The 15,570-nt window shown below is 34.9% G+C and overlaps 1 protein-coding gene and 1 pseudogene across 1 annotated transcript; both read left to right on the top strand.

Annotated features, from left to right (window-relative positions):
* The first annotated feature begins 2,722 nt into the window (after nucleotides 1-2,722).
* Nucleotides 2,723-6,539, top strand: LOC146162919 (microfibril-associated glycoprotein 4-like; annotated as a pseudogene).
* A 5,733-nt stretch (nucleotides 6,540-12,272) lies between these two features.
* Nucleotides 12,273-14,790, top strand: LOC146162918 (microfibril-associated glycoprotein 4-like). Its single transcript, XM_083385335.1, has 7 exons — nucleotides 12,273-12,345; nucleotides 12,598-12,743; nucleotides 13,115-13,211; nucleotides 13,600-13,696; nucleotides 13,756-13,820; nucleotides 14,169-14,344; nucleotides 14,731-14,790. Exons 1-7 carry the CDS (start codon nucleotides 12,273-12,275, stop codon nucleotides 14,788-14,790), a joined length of 714 nt encoding a protein of 237 aa, XP_083241461.1.
* Nucleotides 14,791-15,570: the final 780 nt, after the last annotated feature.

The raw sequence follows: 15,570 nt of genomic DNA, 5'->3' as shown, positions 1-15,570 counted from the left end.
GCCCAAAACATGTTTTCGAATTTAATTTGTTAGGCTTTTTTGTTGTTCATTTAGTTTCTAAACAGCCCCGTTTTGATGGTTAAGGCAGTTTAAAATAATCTTTTTTAATCTTTGCATACTTAAAACTTTCGCCCTAACCTGTAATCATCCAAATACATTATTTTCACCTCAATAGTTTTTAGGTGTGTTTTATGTTTCTTAAGAACCTTTTATGTCTATTCGTTGGTTTTAAACGCTAGAAATGTAGATAAAGAATATTGTTGACAATCAGGTAGGTTCCAGGTCTCATTGTTTTATATTTTGAAATACTGGGAAAAGGTAAAAAAAATTATCGAAAAAACAATGTGCTGCTAAAACAAAGAAAATTTTCTTTTTTAACAGCACTATGAACAACCTTATGGTGTGTTTAAAAACATTTATTCATTAACTTTGGATCTTAAACAAGTTTGACTTATAGTCACATGTTAAACTACAAGTTTTTCATGTGTGGTTTAATACAGTGCTTGTCAACCTAATTTAAAGCGGCACGTACTTTTACGTTTACTGAAGAACTTGTACACCCCAGTCCACGAAATGCACTGAACTTGTAGAAACATCGCATTGTTGTTCTGCAAAAAGAACTATTAACCGTTATGAAGAACTAGTTAGTAGGCTACCTCACAAAAGAGATATTTCTGATCACAAATAGAATATTGTATCTTACACGTACGCTTAAATACCTAGCGCCATTATTGCACACTTCAGTGAGTCTGGTAATAAACCAAGTACTAAGCTTTGTCACATCTGTGATAATTTCGAGTATAGTTGGAACGAATCTATAACCCTTCCAAGAATTAGAAGTATATTAAAATATATTTGCTTCTTTTTGTTTCCTTGGTGCTCGTGTATCAAATTTGTGTTTTAGATTATCGTGATATTTTGTGTGAGTCCAACAAACAGACGTTGAAAAAAATAGGCTTTAAGATTTTAAAAAAGGTCGTGTTTGAAACCGCTACGTAATTTTTATGGGGATGTAAACAATTAAGTGGTAATTTTGAATTTATTTTGCTTTTACGTGTGTGTTTTGCATTTCGTGAATGGCTAACTAGGGTAAGTCTTTTCCACCAACAACACCAGATTTATTTGCCGATATAAAGACACTTAACTCGACTTTTTGTTGCTGATCCAGGGTTGCCAGATGAAAAAAATAAAAAAAGCCAAACTTACTCGGCAAATATTTTTCTCTTCTGGAATTTTTTCTTGGCAATTTTTTTTGTTTTCGCAAATTTTTCTCTTTTTGTGATATTTTTTGGAAATTTTTTCTCTTTTTGTGATATTTTTTGGAATTTTTTTCTCTTTCTGTGTTAGTTTGATCTCTTCTTAACATAACACTCATGACATTTTGGAATAAAACGAAAAAAGCCTAAAAAAGCCAAATTTCATTTGGATTTTTTTTTGAAAAAATAAAATCCAAAGAGGTTCAAAAAAGCCTAAATTTTCAAATTTTCGGACAATTTTCCAGAATTTTATTCTCACGACTTAATCCTTTTAGACTTTGGGGTGATCTGGGGCAACATTATGAAGACACCTATGTGTCCTTACTAAGTTAAGCAAGCATGCTAAGTCGACTTTTGGTACGAAGAAAATTTGCGCTGTGAAAACCTTACTGCTGTAAATAAAAAATCCTAACTGGCAACCATGAGGTGATCTTAGATGCAAAGATCGTTCAACGATGTAAGTTGTCTCACCTGAAGGAAGCGTTGGCGACATTTGTGATCCGCTTTTTTGATCGCCCAATTGGTTGCCGTTGGCTCCAATAAACTAAAATGGTTTTACGAAAATCAAAAAGTTACTCGTGTATAACGTCAAAACGTCCTCTGAAAATATTTCAACAATTTTCTTATTTTGTTCGAATGCCTTTAATACGGATATACCAAGTGTAGATTGGTTATTTATTGTGTGTAATATTAATGTGGTAACCAACCATTTAGTTTTTGAGTGAAGTGGCTACAAAACAAACGAACAAAACAACATTCCCGCTGTGCGTTTCGCTTGTGTTTCCTGCTGCTGGTAAGAGATGCACGACTTGCCCCTGTAAAAGGCGCCTCCTCAGCGCAAAACCTCTTCAAGCAAATTTTTCAACATTTATTTTGTGAGCAAGGTAGTTCATGGTTGTTGCGTGGACATCGCCCAAAACATTGCAACAACGGATCATAGAAATTTGGACATCAGGGGAATTTAAGGCCACGCTTGACAATCCATGTTTTAATTTATTTTTTTTAGATAATTCCGCCTTGAATATTGTTGATTTATAAGTCCTATTGTGTTCATTTTACCTACTCTTTCTTATAATGCCGATTTTGTCTATAGTTTAAACATTTTGTTATCTGTTATATTTCCCAAGAGATTATTTTTCGGCCCCTGAGCTCTTCAAGGTATTGAAATGGCTTGATAAGCTTTCCGTGTGTTCGTGACTTCCCTTTATCACACGTTGAAGCACAACTTAAACATTTTGTGACATCTGTGAGCATTCCCAAGACAAGGGAGCGATTACTGAACACTTCAAAGTTTAAAAATAGTTTAACGTTCCTCTCTCTATGTGTTTGTGCCTTTTATCACATACTTAGAGAGGGAGAAAGAGGTGTTTACCACGAACAACTTATAAATAGTGTTGGAAGAGTTTAGCTGATTATACCTTAGAACAAGTTGCAAGATTTAACACAAGTTAGCAACATCTAGAAATATGTTGAAACTTACCGTAGGTCTAGTTTTTCTTGGTTTAGTTTGTGAGATTTCTTCGGTTTGGTTGCAATGTGAAGTCCCCGGCAACCAACCGACCAATCCCGGTGTGAGTTTGCCTGACAACATCAACAAAACTTTCTGTCCTTGTCCCGATGTTAAACAACTTCAACAAGAGCTGGTTGACCTTCAAACTAACCATGATGACCTTAAAATAGAACACGATGACCTTCAACAAAAACATGATGACCTTGAAACTCAACTGAATGCTGTGTACTCAGGTAAATTAAATGTTAGTCAATATAAACAAAGTGACAACAAAGTGACAGCTTTGTTAATGATTGCAGTCATTAATCTATTGTTAAGAAAAGTTGTTTATTTCTCTTTACCTATGCTTTTTATTGATAAGAGCGATTGAAAAACACAAGTTGCAAAGATGTTTGGAAAAGCGGAGAAACAAGTGACGGAGTTTACACAATTTATCCTTTCTCCGATCGAAGCAAATCTCTTAAAGTTTTTTGTGATCTTACCAGTGATGACAAACCTGGATGGATTGTAAGTAACAATTATACAAAAACTGACAAATTCTAAAATAACTTAGCTGACTCAAATGTACAAATAGCAAAAAAGTTTTTAGGATGAAATAAAACAAGTGATTTTCTTGCTATGCTCCTCACTCAATTACTTTTATCAATTAAGTTTGTTTAAAATATAAGTTAATGTTTCCGCATTAGATTATGCCTGAAAAAATGTTATAAATAATAAACATTGATATAATCTTTAATGACTCCCGCGTGCCACTGTTCGTTTTAATTCCAGGTGTTCCAGAAACGAACCGATGGTTCAGAGGATTTTTATCGATACTGGAACGATTATGTGAACGGCTTCGGTGACAAGAATAATGAATATTGGCTTGGTCAGTTAAAATTAAACTAGTTTAGTTGTGATTAATAAAAGTTAGGAATACAAAAATATAGAAACTTTTCAAGTTTAGTTTCCAATTAAATTATTTTGTTTTAAAAGGTCTTGAGAACCTTCACCAAATACTTTCACAAGGAGAGTTTGAACTTCGTGTCGACATGTCAGATTTTTAAGGTCAATCGAGATACGCCAAGTACAGGTGAATTAACGCAACATTTGGTAAGATATATTCACTTGTGTGATAAATTTGTGTTTTAGTTCATTCAGAGTGGAGGGAGGGAGTGGTTACAGAATGTATGTGTCGGGATACAGCGGAAATGCAGGTTGGATTTGATTTTATACTTTGACAAAATGATCCAATTTTATTAACAAGAAATTGTTTTTCATACCACGTGTTAAAGTACTTATATCTTTTTCGAAAACACAAATTAAACCACATTGTCTCCTTTTAATTTCAGTCTTTAGATCAGTGGTTCTTAAACTTTTTGAGACACGCCCCCCTTTTACAATTATATCCAAACTCGCGCCCCGCCTTGTTTCAAAATAAAAAAACATTAAGCATAACAGCAATTTATTTCCAGGTAAGTTGCGTTAATGCGAAGGATGTATCTGTTTTTAACCCAGCCTATCATAGGGTTGCCATATTTTGAAACGCGGAATTGGTGACAAATTTACCGCGGTTTCAGTGGCCAACTACAGATCAGGAACCTTAAAAAACGGAAACGACCTCGAACAGTTATTTCACAACGTGACGTAATGTGCTGCGTGAAAAATGCCTTTGTATGTAGTTTAAGTTAAGTTGCCCAAATTTTAATTTTTGATGGTGCGATGAGACGCACGGCGCATTCTGATTTTCACAAGACATAGACTTCGCGCTTTTGCATTTACATAATTTATTAAGTTTATCAGAACTGATGTGCGATTTTAAATTCGCGCTACCTTTGTTTACTGAGATATGTGCCCGGGTTGTAAACTAAACATTCTGCTTCTTATTTAAATTCTACCATTTCTAAAGCATGGATATTTGGATATTCTACTTGTATTTCACTCGTGAATTTACATTTTCTCTTAGAAGTAAATTTAAGATCTTACCAAACTACGGTCGATCTTTTAATGAGATTATGTTTTTTATAGCAATTCGGCTAATAAACAGCAGCTTGTCCAGATAAAAAAATTGTCTGTAGGCAAAAGAGACTTTAAACAAGTAAGTTTCCACAGTAGGTATTTTCTAACAATGAACACTGTTAACACTTCGCGAGTTACTCTGTGAATATTTGAGCTATTTATTAAATCAGTGGTCGGCAACCTTTTTCTAGTCGCAGACCAAAACCAACTAGGAAAGATCTCTGCGGGCCGCACAAAATGATAACTAAAAATTGTGTTATTTTCAGGTTAGAAATGTGAATCAGTCGGGCATCGGATCGTTTTTGCACCTAAAAACGTGTTTGATTACGTGGAGGCTGTAAAGTGTTGGCGCATAGCGCGAAAAAAAGCGTTTGTTTTGTTTAAAATCCACACGCCGTCATCCATACTACTAATGAAAAGTGTAATAAAACAACTTTGAAGGAACGCGATAACATCTAAAGTTAATCTAGCAAAGTGTTTGTTAACATTTTGAAGTGAAGGCACACCTGGCGAGCGAAGCAAGCGCGATTTTTTGGGGGTATATCGGAATTTGTTTCAAATTTCTTGCAAGTTTTTATTACATTGTCGAAAAATAATGTTAAAAAAATATGTCTAACATTTTGAATAAGTTTTTCGGTTTTCCACGGCGCAACGTTAGAGAAGCACTGATCTATAGGTGAAAACAGAGCATCAAACCGTGAACAAACCGGCTGTATAATGATGGTTCGCGCGAAGCCCGAAAATTGTTTGCACTTACGTAGTTAAAATAGTCAAAAAGTATGTGAAATAGACTCGTTTCTAATTCATCAAAGCGGCGGCGGGCCGGATGAATTACATCGGCAGGCCGGATCCGGCTCGCGGGCCGTAGGTTGCCGACCCCTGTATTAAACAGTACAACAAATTAAACAAATTTTGGTATTACCAAATATCGTTTTAAATCGCGCACGTGCTTGCGGCACACACCATGTTTTCCTCGAATGGCCGATCAGAGCGGGTAACTTAATCACGTGATCATTGCGTTAGCATAAAGTTTTTGTGGAATCATCTCCTCACAAAACGAAAATGATAGCCATGAAAACAACAGAAATATTCTACATAACAGAAAAAACTAATGTGATATGATTCGATGTTGTCCATTCAATGATCACTTCACCTTAAAGTTTAGTCATAATTCATACAGAGTTTGTCAATTTTTCGCGCCCCCTTGTGAACCTCACACGCCCCCCAGTTTAAGAACCACTGCTTTAGATAAAGAGTTTTTACAGCTAATAGATAATATATATGAAACTATCAACAGGGCCTTCGATTTTTTCATTTTCACTTGTTTAAAAAAGTAATTTATAAAACAAACTTGTTAATATTAGGATTTATTTTGCTGCCATCGTGTGATTGCTAAACAAAGTAGTTGTATCACATCGGTCTGCATGTCCCTCACACAGGTGATAGTATGGACCCAATTAAAGCATGTTGTGCTTAATTAATTACATGTATGTGAATGCCTTAGCCTTAACTCTGCTTCTCAAACAGGTGACTGTATGGCAACCCACAATGGAATGGAATTCTCAACAAGAAATAAAGACCAAGATTTATACAATGGAAATTGTGCGGAGAGCCATAAAGGCGCTTGGTGGTATAATGCTTGCCACGCTACCAACCCTAATGGCTTGTATCTAAGTGGGTCACATTCTTCATATGCAGATGGTGTTGTTTGGTACACATGGCTTGGATTTCATTATTCACTAAAGTCAATAGAGTTTAAAGTTAGACAAAACTAATTACTCAACTTAAGGCAATACACCAGTTGTAACCATAATTGTACTGCTGGTTAATACAACCATATCTGGTTTAAATGTTGTAGTTGTTAACATAATTTTATGGAAATTGCTATGTTAAAATGGTTTCGGTGTTTATATTATTATACATGTTAAGCATTCACCAACTGTGCTTGTGCTGCTTTTAATTGCTATTGATTGAAATGGTAGTTGCTGTGGAACATCCGTGCTAAGCATTAATAAAAATGTACGGATAATTCACTTGTATGCTATTTAAATAAAATATCAAATCAGGATAATTGGTTTTGGGAGTTATCAAATATCACAAATATCAAGGTTCTTGTTTTATAACTAAAATTGGAAAAGCGATGATAATATGTGGAATTTTATTTTTTATATTTTATTTTTTATTTTTTATTTTTTATTTTTTATTTTTTATTTTTTATTTTTTATTTTTTTATTTTTTATTTTTTATTTTTTTTTTTTATTTTTTATTTTTTTTTTTTTATTTTTTTTTTTTTATTTTTTATTTTTTTTTTTTTATTTTTTTTTTTTTATTTTTATTTTTTTTTTTTGAGCTGAATAAAGCAAGTGAATGAAAGCATTCTGTATTGAAGTTTTTTTGCCGCTAGATAGCAGTAGATAGCTGTTATGAACTAAAATGATGACTTAACACTTTTGTTTTTTGTCCCCCAATTGGAGGTGCCTAGGGGTGCAGCCTCATAAACCTCTACACAACACCTTCATACCACTCTACGCCATGTCTGAAACCACCACTCTACGCCATGTCCTGTCCCAAAAATAAAATTTTGGCCCATATAATAATGGACGCTCGGATAAATTTTCTCAAATTGAAAGCACCTTTTAAGTCCTCTATCGCTGTTTTCGTGACAAGGGTGCAACAACAAGGAATAATGGAGGCTTTGGTTACCTTTTGAGTGATCTATCGCCGTTTTCATGATGATTTCGTAAAATAACTCAAAATCTATAATTCCTGTAAGGGAAATCCGATACTTGGCATTTATTCCGATATCCATCGCGATCCGATAACAAATGACGTCATTACTATACTCAAGTAATCAAAATAGACAAATTCATAAGCTGAAAAGCAATCTTGTTGTGAGTCCCACACTTGAGAGGTGTAGTAACCTCACGTCGTTAAGTAATCATTTTTTATCAATTGAACTTTCAAGATAGAATCATTGCATTTTATTGAATTTCATATCTGAAATTCCGATATTAATTTGATATCGGATCGGCACCGATACCACCCCAGTATCGGACGAGTTCCGATACTACCATTTGGTATCAGGTATCGTTTGCGATCCGATATTATCGGACATCCCTAAGTTCTATCAGTGCTTATTCAAATTAGTGAAGTAGAAATACATGGTTGTGCTTCCTTTGCCTTGTGTATGAGTTTGTCGCCTGAGTGCGACTTCTGTGAGAAAGTCAAAGGACCAGCAGATATCTACTAGCCCGCTTGAAGCCTTTAAAAGTAGCTGAGGTTGTCCATCTAAGTTTGCAAAATTTGGCAAGATACCAATTATATCCTCGATATCAGGTTAGAATTGCAAAGACGATAAACGTAGGGATAGTTTATATGGATTAGGTATGAATAACTTAAACTTAGATCAAAACTACACGCCTTTGCAACAGAAGAAAATGATTGTTAGGATCAAATCTAACCAAAATTATAACTTACCAGCCTATAGGAAGTCAAGTAGATGTGGTTAATGTTGGGCAAAATAGTAAGTGTTAGAGTCCAGAACGTTTTGTCTATTTAGTGTTGGAAATACTTAAATACCTTTAACATCTTTATCACCATCTAGCGGAAGCTACATCACTTGAAATCGAGTTTGTCTATCACCTACTTTTTGTTTTCAATTAAATGCTTTCTCCACAATCTCCTATATGTAATATTCCTATTACAATTTCAAATTTTTCTAATGTCGTTTCTATCATTGAAAATGATCATTCATAAAACATTAAATAGCTGACGCTTTTCTATTTAATAGGACTTCGTTTCTTTTCACTCATATGCTTTCTCTCTATTTTCTGCGACAATATTCTCTGGTTTCTTTCTTCACTAATACTAATACAACCAGCATTAAAATAAACATTACCGACCGATGTATGTGTTTGCTTATGACGTGTTTGTCGTGCTGGGTTCGGGAGAATTAACCCAGTCGCAACTTAAACTGGAATCCTCGACTCAATTGTTGGAAATTATGCGGCACGCGGTGAACCGCGATGTTGAATTTATTCCTACAAAGCGTGATTCCCCAAATTAATAAAGTTTAAATCGAACCCGCAATCTTACAATACGCAGGTTGTTCGTCTCGGTTCAATAAAGTCTCCGGTGGTCAGTGTTTCCTGTTGGAACATGCAACAACCAAACACCGCCCTACGCCAATCACCAATAAACTCAATATATGTGTGTTTTGTCGCTTTAATCAAACAAACAGTCTGTCGTTGAATATGACCAGAAATATCCTGCAATTGTTACGCTGCATGGTAGCACCTCCCCGCCAAATATCTTTTTGAATTTACAATAAACAAAAATGTCTAGCGTATATAACGTCCAATATTTTGATGTACGATTTCATTAAAAAACGTTTGGTGTAAATGTGGCGACCACAAATTATAGGATGCACCAAGTTGTAGTTCGACTTGGTTACACCTTAAGGTTTATATTTTATGGCTTACTGCGACGCTAGACCAGCATTAAGACGTCTTAGCCAGGCGCGGATCCACGATTTTAGTTTAGGGGCATGACTGTTTCAAGCGTGACGTCATAACGCAAATTACGTCTCAGCGTGACGTCATATATAAGTAATCTGAAGAACACCAATGAGTTTGTTTATTTTGTTAAAGCTTTAGTTGGGAGAAGTGTTGCTATAATACAAAAGACTTAATTGTAAGTTAGGCAAGCTCGCGTCTTCCCTGCTTATTCCCTATTTAGGTTTGTTAAATCATTTCAGGTAGAATCCGATATATGATTTATGTGATTTAGGATGGGTCATGCCCTTGATTTGTCAAATTGTGAAGCGCATTGCATCGTTGGACAACTCCCATAACCCAGCAATTTATTTAATTATGCACACTATTAATCTAGCGAGTCCCCAACCATATAACCTGGGCAAGAAACTATCGACAAAAAGAAACCTGTCGTTTTTGTCTGTCCGTTTACCTTGGGTTCAGCGGAACAGGCAAAGCAAAAGGGTCCCGTTAAACACATATCGGTTGCTCCACCCCGCCCATCACACACCCCTAACCCTAAACAAGGGTGAACTCGGTGCGACGTTAATATACCGTATCGATTTTTTAGCTCTTCAAATTATAAGAAATAGCTTGATAAGCTCTCTCCGTGTGTTCGTGGCTTCCCTTTGTCACAAGTTTAAACACAAATTAAGCACTTTGTGACATCTGTGAGAATTACCAAGACATTGGAAGTTGACTCCTAACTTGTAAAATGTTCTAAAATAGCTTGGTAGGGTTGTCTGTGTGTTTTTGTGGCTTCCTTTATCATATGTTGGGGGGTATTTTAACGTGGAAACATGACCAGTTGACCAACGTACTATCTGAACTCCACAAAGTTCAAACTAAATAAAATGCTATTTCAAAGTGCATACTGTCAGGTCGCTTATAGATTTATTGTACATTCACATAATTCAGCATAGTTCGCTTTTAATAAAATGGCTTTCAGCGCAGTAAAACGCGTCTATAGCAAGTAAAGCGTTCATATCGTTGTTCCTAGTCGCAGAATTCGAATAAAACTAACGTCGCAGGAAAATCAAATCGGTTAAGGATTATCTTGTCAATGATCGACCTCGGTAGGTTGGATGCAAACGGAAAATACAAATACCGAGAACAATTTTAAACAAACTTTTCGAGTAGGCTACACGCGCGAAACAAACTCGATATAAATCACTAATAGAAATAGCGATGCTCGCTACGGGGAAAGATGGAGAAACAAGCGACGAATTTCAACAGTTCTACTTGTTATTTAGTCGGTAAAATGCTGATTTATGCGACTTAATTGTAAGTTATGGGCACGCTTCCCTGTTTATTCCCATGAAGTTAGTTTGCAAATTGTGTTTCTAATCATGAGTTTTTGTGGTCGCCTATAAACGATGTTACTTACAAACGGGTCACAATTTTTTCACTGGAGACGTTTTGCGTTAGCGATTCTTAATTAAAGCTTTCCGAAAATGATCTGGCACTGAAATTAGGTACTTGTTTGGATTGTTTGCTGCTTTTACACAGATCGTGTCCTAATAAGGTGATATTCTTATTGTGGCGGAGTTAAACCATTTCAGACACAATAAGCGGCCAACAGTCAAGGGACAATCATCGCTTTTTCTGTTTAACAATGTAAGCTACATGTTCACTGTTGATAACAAATCGTCAAATACAGATCACGCGTTATGCAATTTCTATTTACCAAACGTTTAGCGCCATGTAAGGTTTAGACATAAGTAAAGAAGTTAGGCCATTTTAAACAATATTTTCGCAGTAATTAGCCCTCTGACGAAGATGTTATATCAGTAACGATACTTTTTGGCGACATGTTTATGTTACAATCATTTTTGAATTATCGGTTAACTCGTGCTGGCCAGGGGATGATCCACGATTTAAAACCTTTTACTGAAATGGGATAAAAAATTCTAGCAACATAACATAGATTGGCGGATAGAACGGAAGTAATTTGTATTTAAATCAGTGTTTTTCTTAACCTAGATTGGTCGCGACCCAAAATTTGTGCCGCCGTTTAATTTTGTTGGGCGCCGACTGCAGTAGTTTCGATTTATTGAAATTAAATTTGAGCAAGATTCCTTAAAAAAATTAAAATTCTATGAAAGGCAAATATATGGTTCTTTTTTAACTTTGATTAAATATTAATTGGACGATTTTAGATCTTATTCCGTCGTAGATATTACTGCGTATTTGGCTTTATTATATCGTCGGTCTCAATACTATATATTATAGATTATTCTGCTTTATATATTGTTTCTTGTTAAGTTTTATTTTGTTGCCTCCTCTATATTACAAGGCATGTTTGTCACGATAGTTTAAACACTTGTGACATCTGTGATAATTCCCTATTGTTTTTCGACCCTAAGCCCTTCAAATTATTAGAAATAGCTTGATAAGCTCTCTTCGTGTGTTCGTGACTTCCCTTTATCACAACTTAAACATTTTGTGACATCTGTGATAATTCCCAAGACATTGTTTTCGGCCCTAAGCCCTTCAAATTATTAGAAATAGCTCGATAAGCGCTCTCCTTTCGTAAGTAACTTCCCTTTGTCACAAGTTTAAACACAACTTAAACACTTGTGACACCTGTGATAATTCCCAAGACATTGGAAGCGAACACTTGAAAGTTTTTAATTAGTTTAAAGTTGCCCTCTCTGTGTGTTTGTGTTTTTTTATCGTGTATTTGCGAGAGATGAAGCAATAAGTAAATTTCATGACACATCTGCCAAGTGTTGTTATTTTTACAACGGGCAACTTATAAATAGCATCAGAAAAGTTTAGCAAGTCATACTTCAAAACGAATTGCAAGATTTAACACAAGTTAGCGTCGATTAGAAATATGTTGAAACCAACAACATGCCTGTTTTTTTCTTGGCTTAGTTTGCGAGATTTCGTCCAATCCCGGTGTGAGTCAGCCCGAAAACATATTTAACAACTATTGTTCTTGTTCGGATGTTAAACAACTTCAACAAGAAAATGGTGACCTTCAAAAGAGATTTAATGACCTTCAACGTAATCATGATACGCTCAAAACTCAACTCGACTCAATGTATTCAGGTAGAGTTTAACATTTGTCAGTAGCCTATATTGTAATAGATTTGCAAATTATTGTTTTTTTAACACTCCTGCGTGCCAAGACAGACACTACCTGCATATTTTCTTTTCTCAAAGATCTAGCATAGCCCAATGACAATTTTCAGTTGCTGAAATGTTTTAATCTTTTTAACTATTTTGGTTCATTTTTGTACATTTTTAGAGGAGTAAATAAAACGTTCTATATCGTTTTTTATTTTTATTTCAGGGCTATTCAAGTACACAAGCTGCGAAGATGTTTTAAATAGCGGTGAAACAAGTGACGGAGTTTACACAATTTATCCTTTCTCCGATCAATGCAAACCTCTTGAAGTGTTTTGTGATCTTACCAGTGATGCACAAACAGGGTGGATTGTAAGTAAAATAATACAGTATCAAACAAACAGACAACAAATGATTAAACGTAGACTAAAATTGCGCTATGAATTGTTAAATTTGCGATTGAACAATTTTCAGTACTATAGTGCCTCTTCAATTTTACTTTTACAAATATATTCAGTTTAGGAGATAATGTACACAGGTCAGAATATTAAACCATAAATAAAATGTTTAAAGCTGTATGGATCGCGAGAAAAAACAGCTATGTGTTTTTGGCACAGTTCATTATTAGTGTTTTGTAAATGTTTTTGTAAGCAATATTTGTTTCTACCCATCAGCGTTAAATATTTTATCTTTTATTCGAAAGCTATTTTTAAACTCATTTTCCACTTTGCTGAATATTCCAGGTGTTCCAAAAACGAACCGATGGTTCAGAGGGTTTTTATCGATACTGGAACGATTATGTGAACGGCTTCGGTGACAAAAATAATGAATATTGGCTTGGTGAGTAAATTAAACTAATTTAGGTGTGAAAGCTTGAGAAGCGCACCGCTCCGAACAAAAATCAGTCAGCAAGGTGTAAAACTTTAATACAAATATGCATTTCGCCATATAAATGGCATCATCAGTTTGCTGATGTCAGTTTGCTGATGATGCCATTTATAGGCGAAATGCATATTTGTAATAAAGTTTTAGACCTTGCTGACTGATTTTTGTTCGGAGCGGTGCGCTTCTCAAGCTATTATTAATAAATTTTAGAACTTTTATCGTCAGCATTATGTGGCGTTATCTTGCTAATGTTTTAATTTTTTATCGACATCATCTTGATTAAGACGTTCCTTATGATACATTTAAGGCGTTATCTTGCTAATGTTTTAATTTACTTCAAAAGGTCTTGAAAACCTTCACCAACTACTTTCACAAGCAGAGTTCGAACTTCGTGTCGACATGTTAGATTTTGAAGGTCAATCAAGATACGCCAAGTACAGGTGAATTAACGCAACATTTGGTAAGATATATTCACTTGTGTGATAAATTTGTGTTTTAGTTCATTCAGAGTGGAGGGAGGGAGTGGTTATAGAATGTACGTGTCAGGTTATTACGGCAATGCAGGTTGGATTGGCTTATTATTATACTTTAAAGAATGAATAAATTGCCCACAAATAAATTTTATTATTATTTTTAAAACAAAAAATTAACTTCTCAGTTCACACATGAGCTATTTCATGAAATGTGTCCCTTTAATTACATGTCCTTAAGTATAAAAATAGTTCGGATGACTTATCACACTCATTTATAAAGCTTGAGCCTTTTTATTATCTCAATTAAAATTAATTTAATGATACAAATATCTTGTCATTATTAGAATTTATTTGCCCGCTTTTTTTCTTAAATAACAACATTGCAACAATTCGTTCACCTAATTCCGGTTAAAAAAATGCACATTTTTTCTAAACTCAGGTGATAGCATGAACTACCACAATGGAATGAAGTTCTCAACAAGAGATAAAGACCAAGATACTGGTGGACGAAATTGTGCACAGGAATATAAAGGGGGTTGGTGGTATAATGAATGTCTCCACGCTAACCCTAACGGCTTGTATCTAAGTGGGCCACAATGCTCACACGGAAATGGTGTTAATTGGCTTGCCTGGCATGACCTTTGGTATTCACTTAAGTCAATAGAGTTTAAAGTTAGACAAAAATATTAAATAAACAAAATGGCTTCAAATAATTAGATCAGCAGCAACCGTAATTGTCCTGCTGGTTAATACAGCCATCTCTGGTTTAAATGTTGTAGTTGTTAACATAATTTTATGGAAATTGCTATGTTAAAATGGTTTCGGTGTTTATATTATTATACATGTTAAGCCTTCCCCAACTGTGGTGGCCTGCTTTTAATTGCTATTGATTGAAATGGTAGTTGCTGTAGAATATTTGTGCTAAGAACTAATAAAAATGTGCGGATAATTCACTTGTATCTTATTTAAAGAAAATATTTAGCCAGAATTATTGGTTTTAGGAGTTATCAAAAATCCCAAATATTAAGGTCCTTGTTGAACTAAAAGTGGAAAAGCCTTGATAATATGTGAAATAAATTTAAACGCAAAGTCAAATCAACGCTTTTGAAGTACAGTAAGCCATTTTGTGACAAGGGTGCAACAACAAGGAATAATGGAGGCTTTGGTCACCTTTTGAGTGATCTATCGCCGTTTTCATGATGATTTCGTAAAATAGCTCAAAATCTATAATTCCTGTAAGGGAAATCCGATACTTGGCATTTATTCCGATATCCATCTCGATCCGATACCAAATGACGTCATTGCTATACTCAAGTAATCAAAATAGACAAATTCATAAGCTGAAAAGCAATCTTGTTGTTAGTCCCACACTTGAGAGGTGTAGTAACCTCACGTCGTTAAGTAATCCTTTTTTATCAATTGAACTTTCAAGATAGAATCATTGCATTTTATTGAATTTCATATCTGAAATATATCGGATCGGTGCCGGACGTGACCTATCTAATTCCTATCAGGGCCGAATCACGGAAGCAGCAATTCCTGGTTGTGCTTTCTTTGCCTTTTGTAAAAGTTTGCAGCCTGAGTGCAACTTCTGTGTAATAGAAAGTTAATGGATCAGCAGATTGATACTGCTCCGCTTAAAACGGGGGTTCTTAAACTGTGGTCCATGGACCCCTTGGGGGTCCGCGAACTAGTTTTAGGGGGTCTATAAAGGCCTACGTAAAATATTAGTGTATATAAAAGAAGTAATCTTTTTTTTAAAGAAAACCGTTTGATTAAAATAAAACGGTTTTGCACTCAATCCTATTTAGACTTCGTTTCACTTTCATATTTTTGGACTA

This window comes from Ascidiella aspersa, chromosome 3 (genome assembly GCF_963924565.1).
Source record: "Ascidiella aspersa chromosome 3, kaAscAspe10.2, whole genome shotgun sequence".
NCBI classification, from domain to species: Eukaryota; Metazoa; Chordata; class Ascidiacea; order Phlebobranchia; family Ascidiidae; genus Ascidiella; species Ascidiella aspersa.
The sequence above is the reverse complement of the archived record's forward strand: the minus strand, read 5'-3'. Positions and strand labels throughout refer to the sequence as shown.

Bases quoted from the DNA above. Each gene is read 5' to 3' on its own strand.
- LOC146162918 (XM_083385335.1), top strand. From the start codon at position 12,273: ATGGTGACCTTCAAAAGAGATTTAATGACCTTCAACGTAATCATGATA. The intron at 12,346-12,597 runs GTATTCAGGTAG...TTTTTATTTCAG, and splicing joins AAAACTCAACTCGACTCAAT to GGCTATTCAAGTACACAAGC. The intron at 12,744-13,114 runs GTAAGTAAAATA...TGAATATTCCAG, and splicing joins ATGCACAAACAGGGTGGATT to GTGTTCCAAAAACGAACCGA.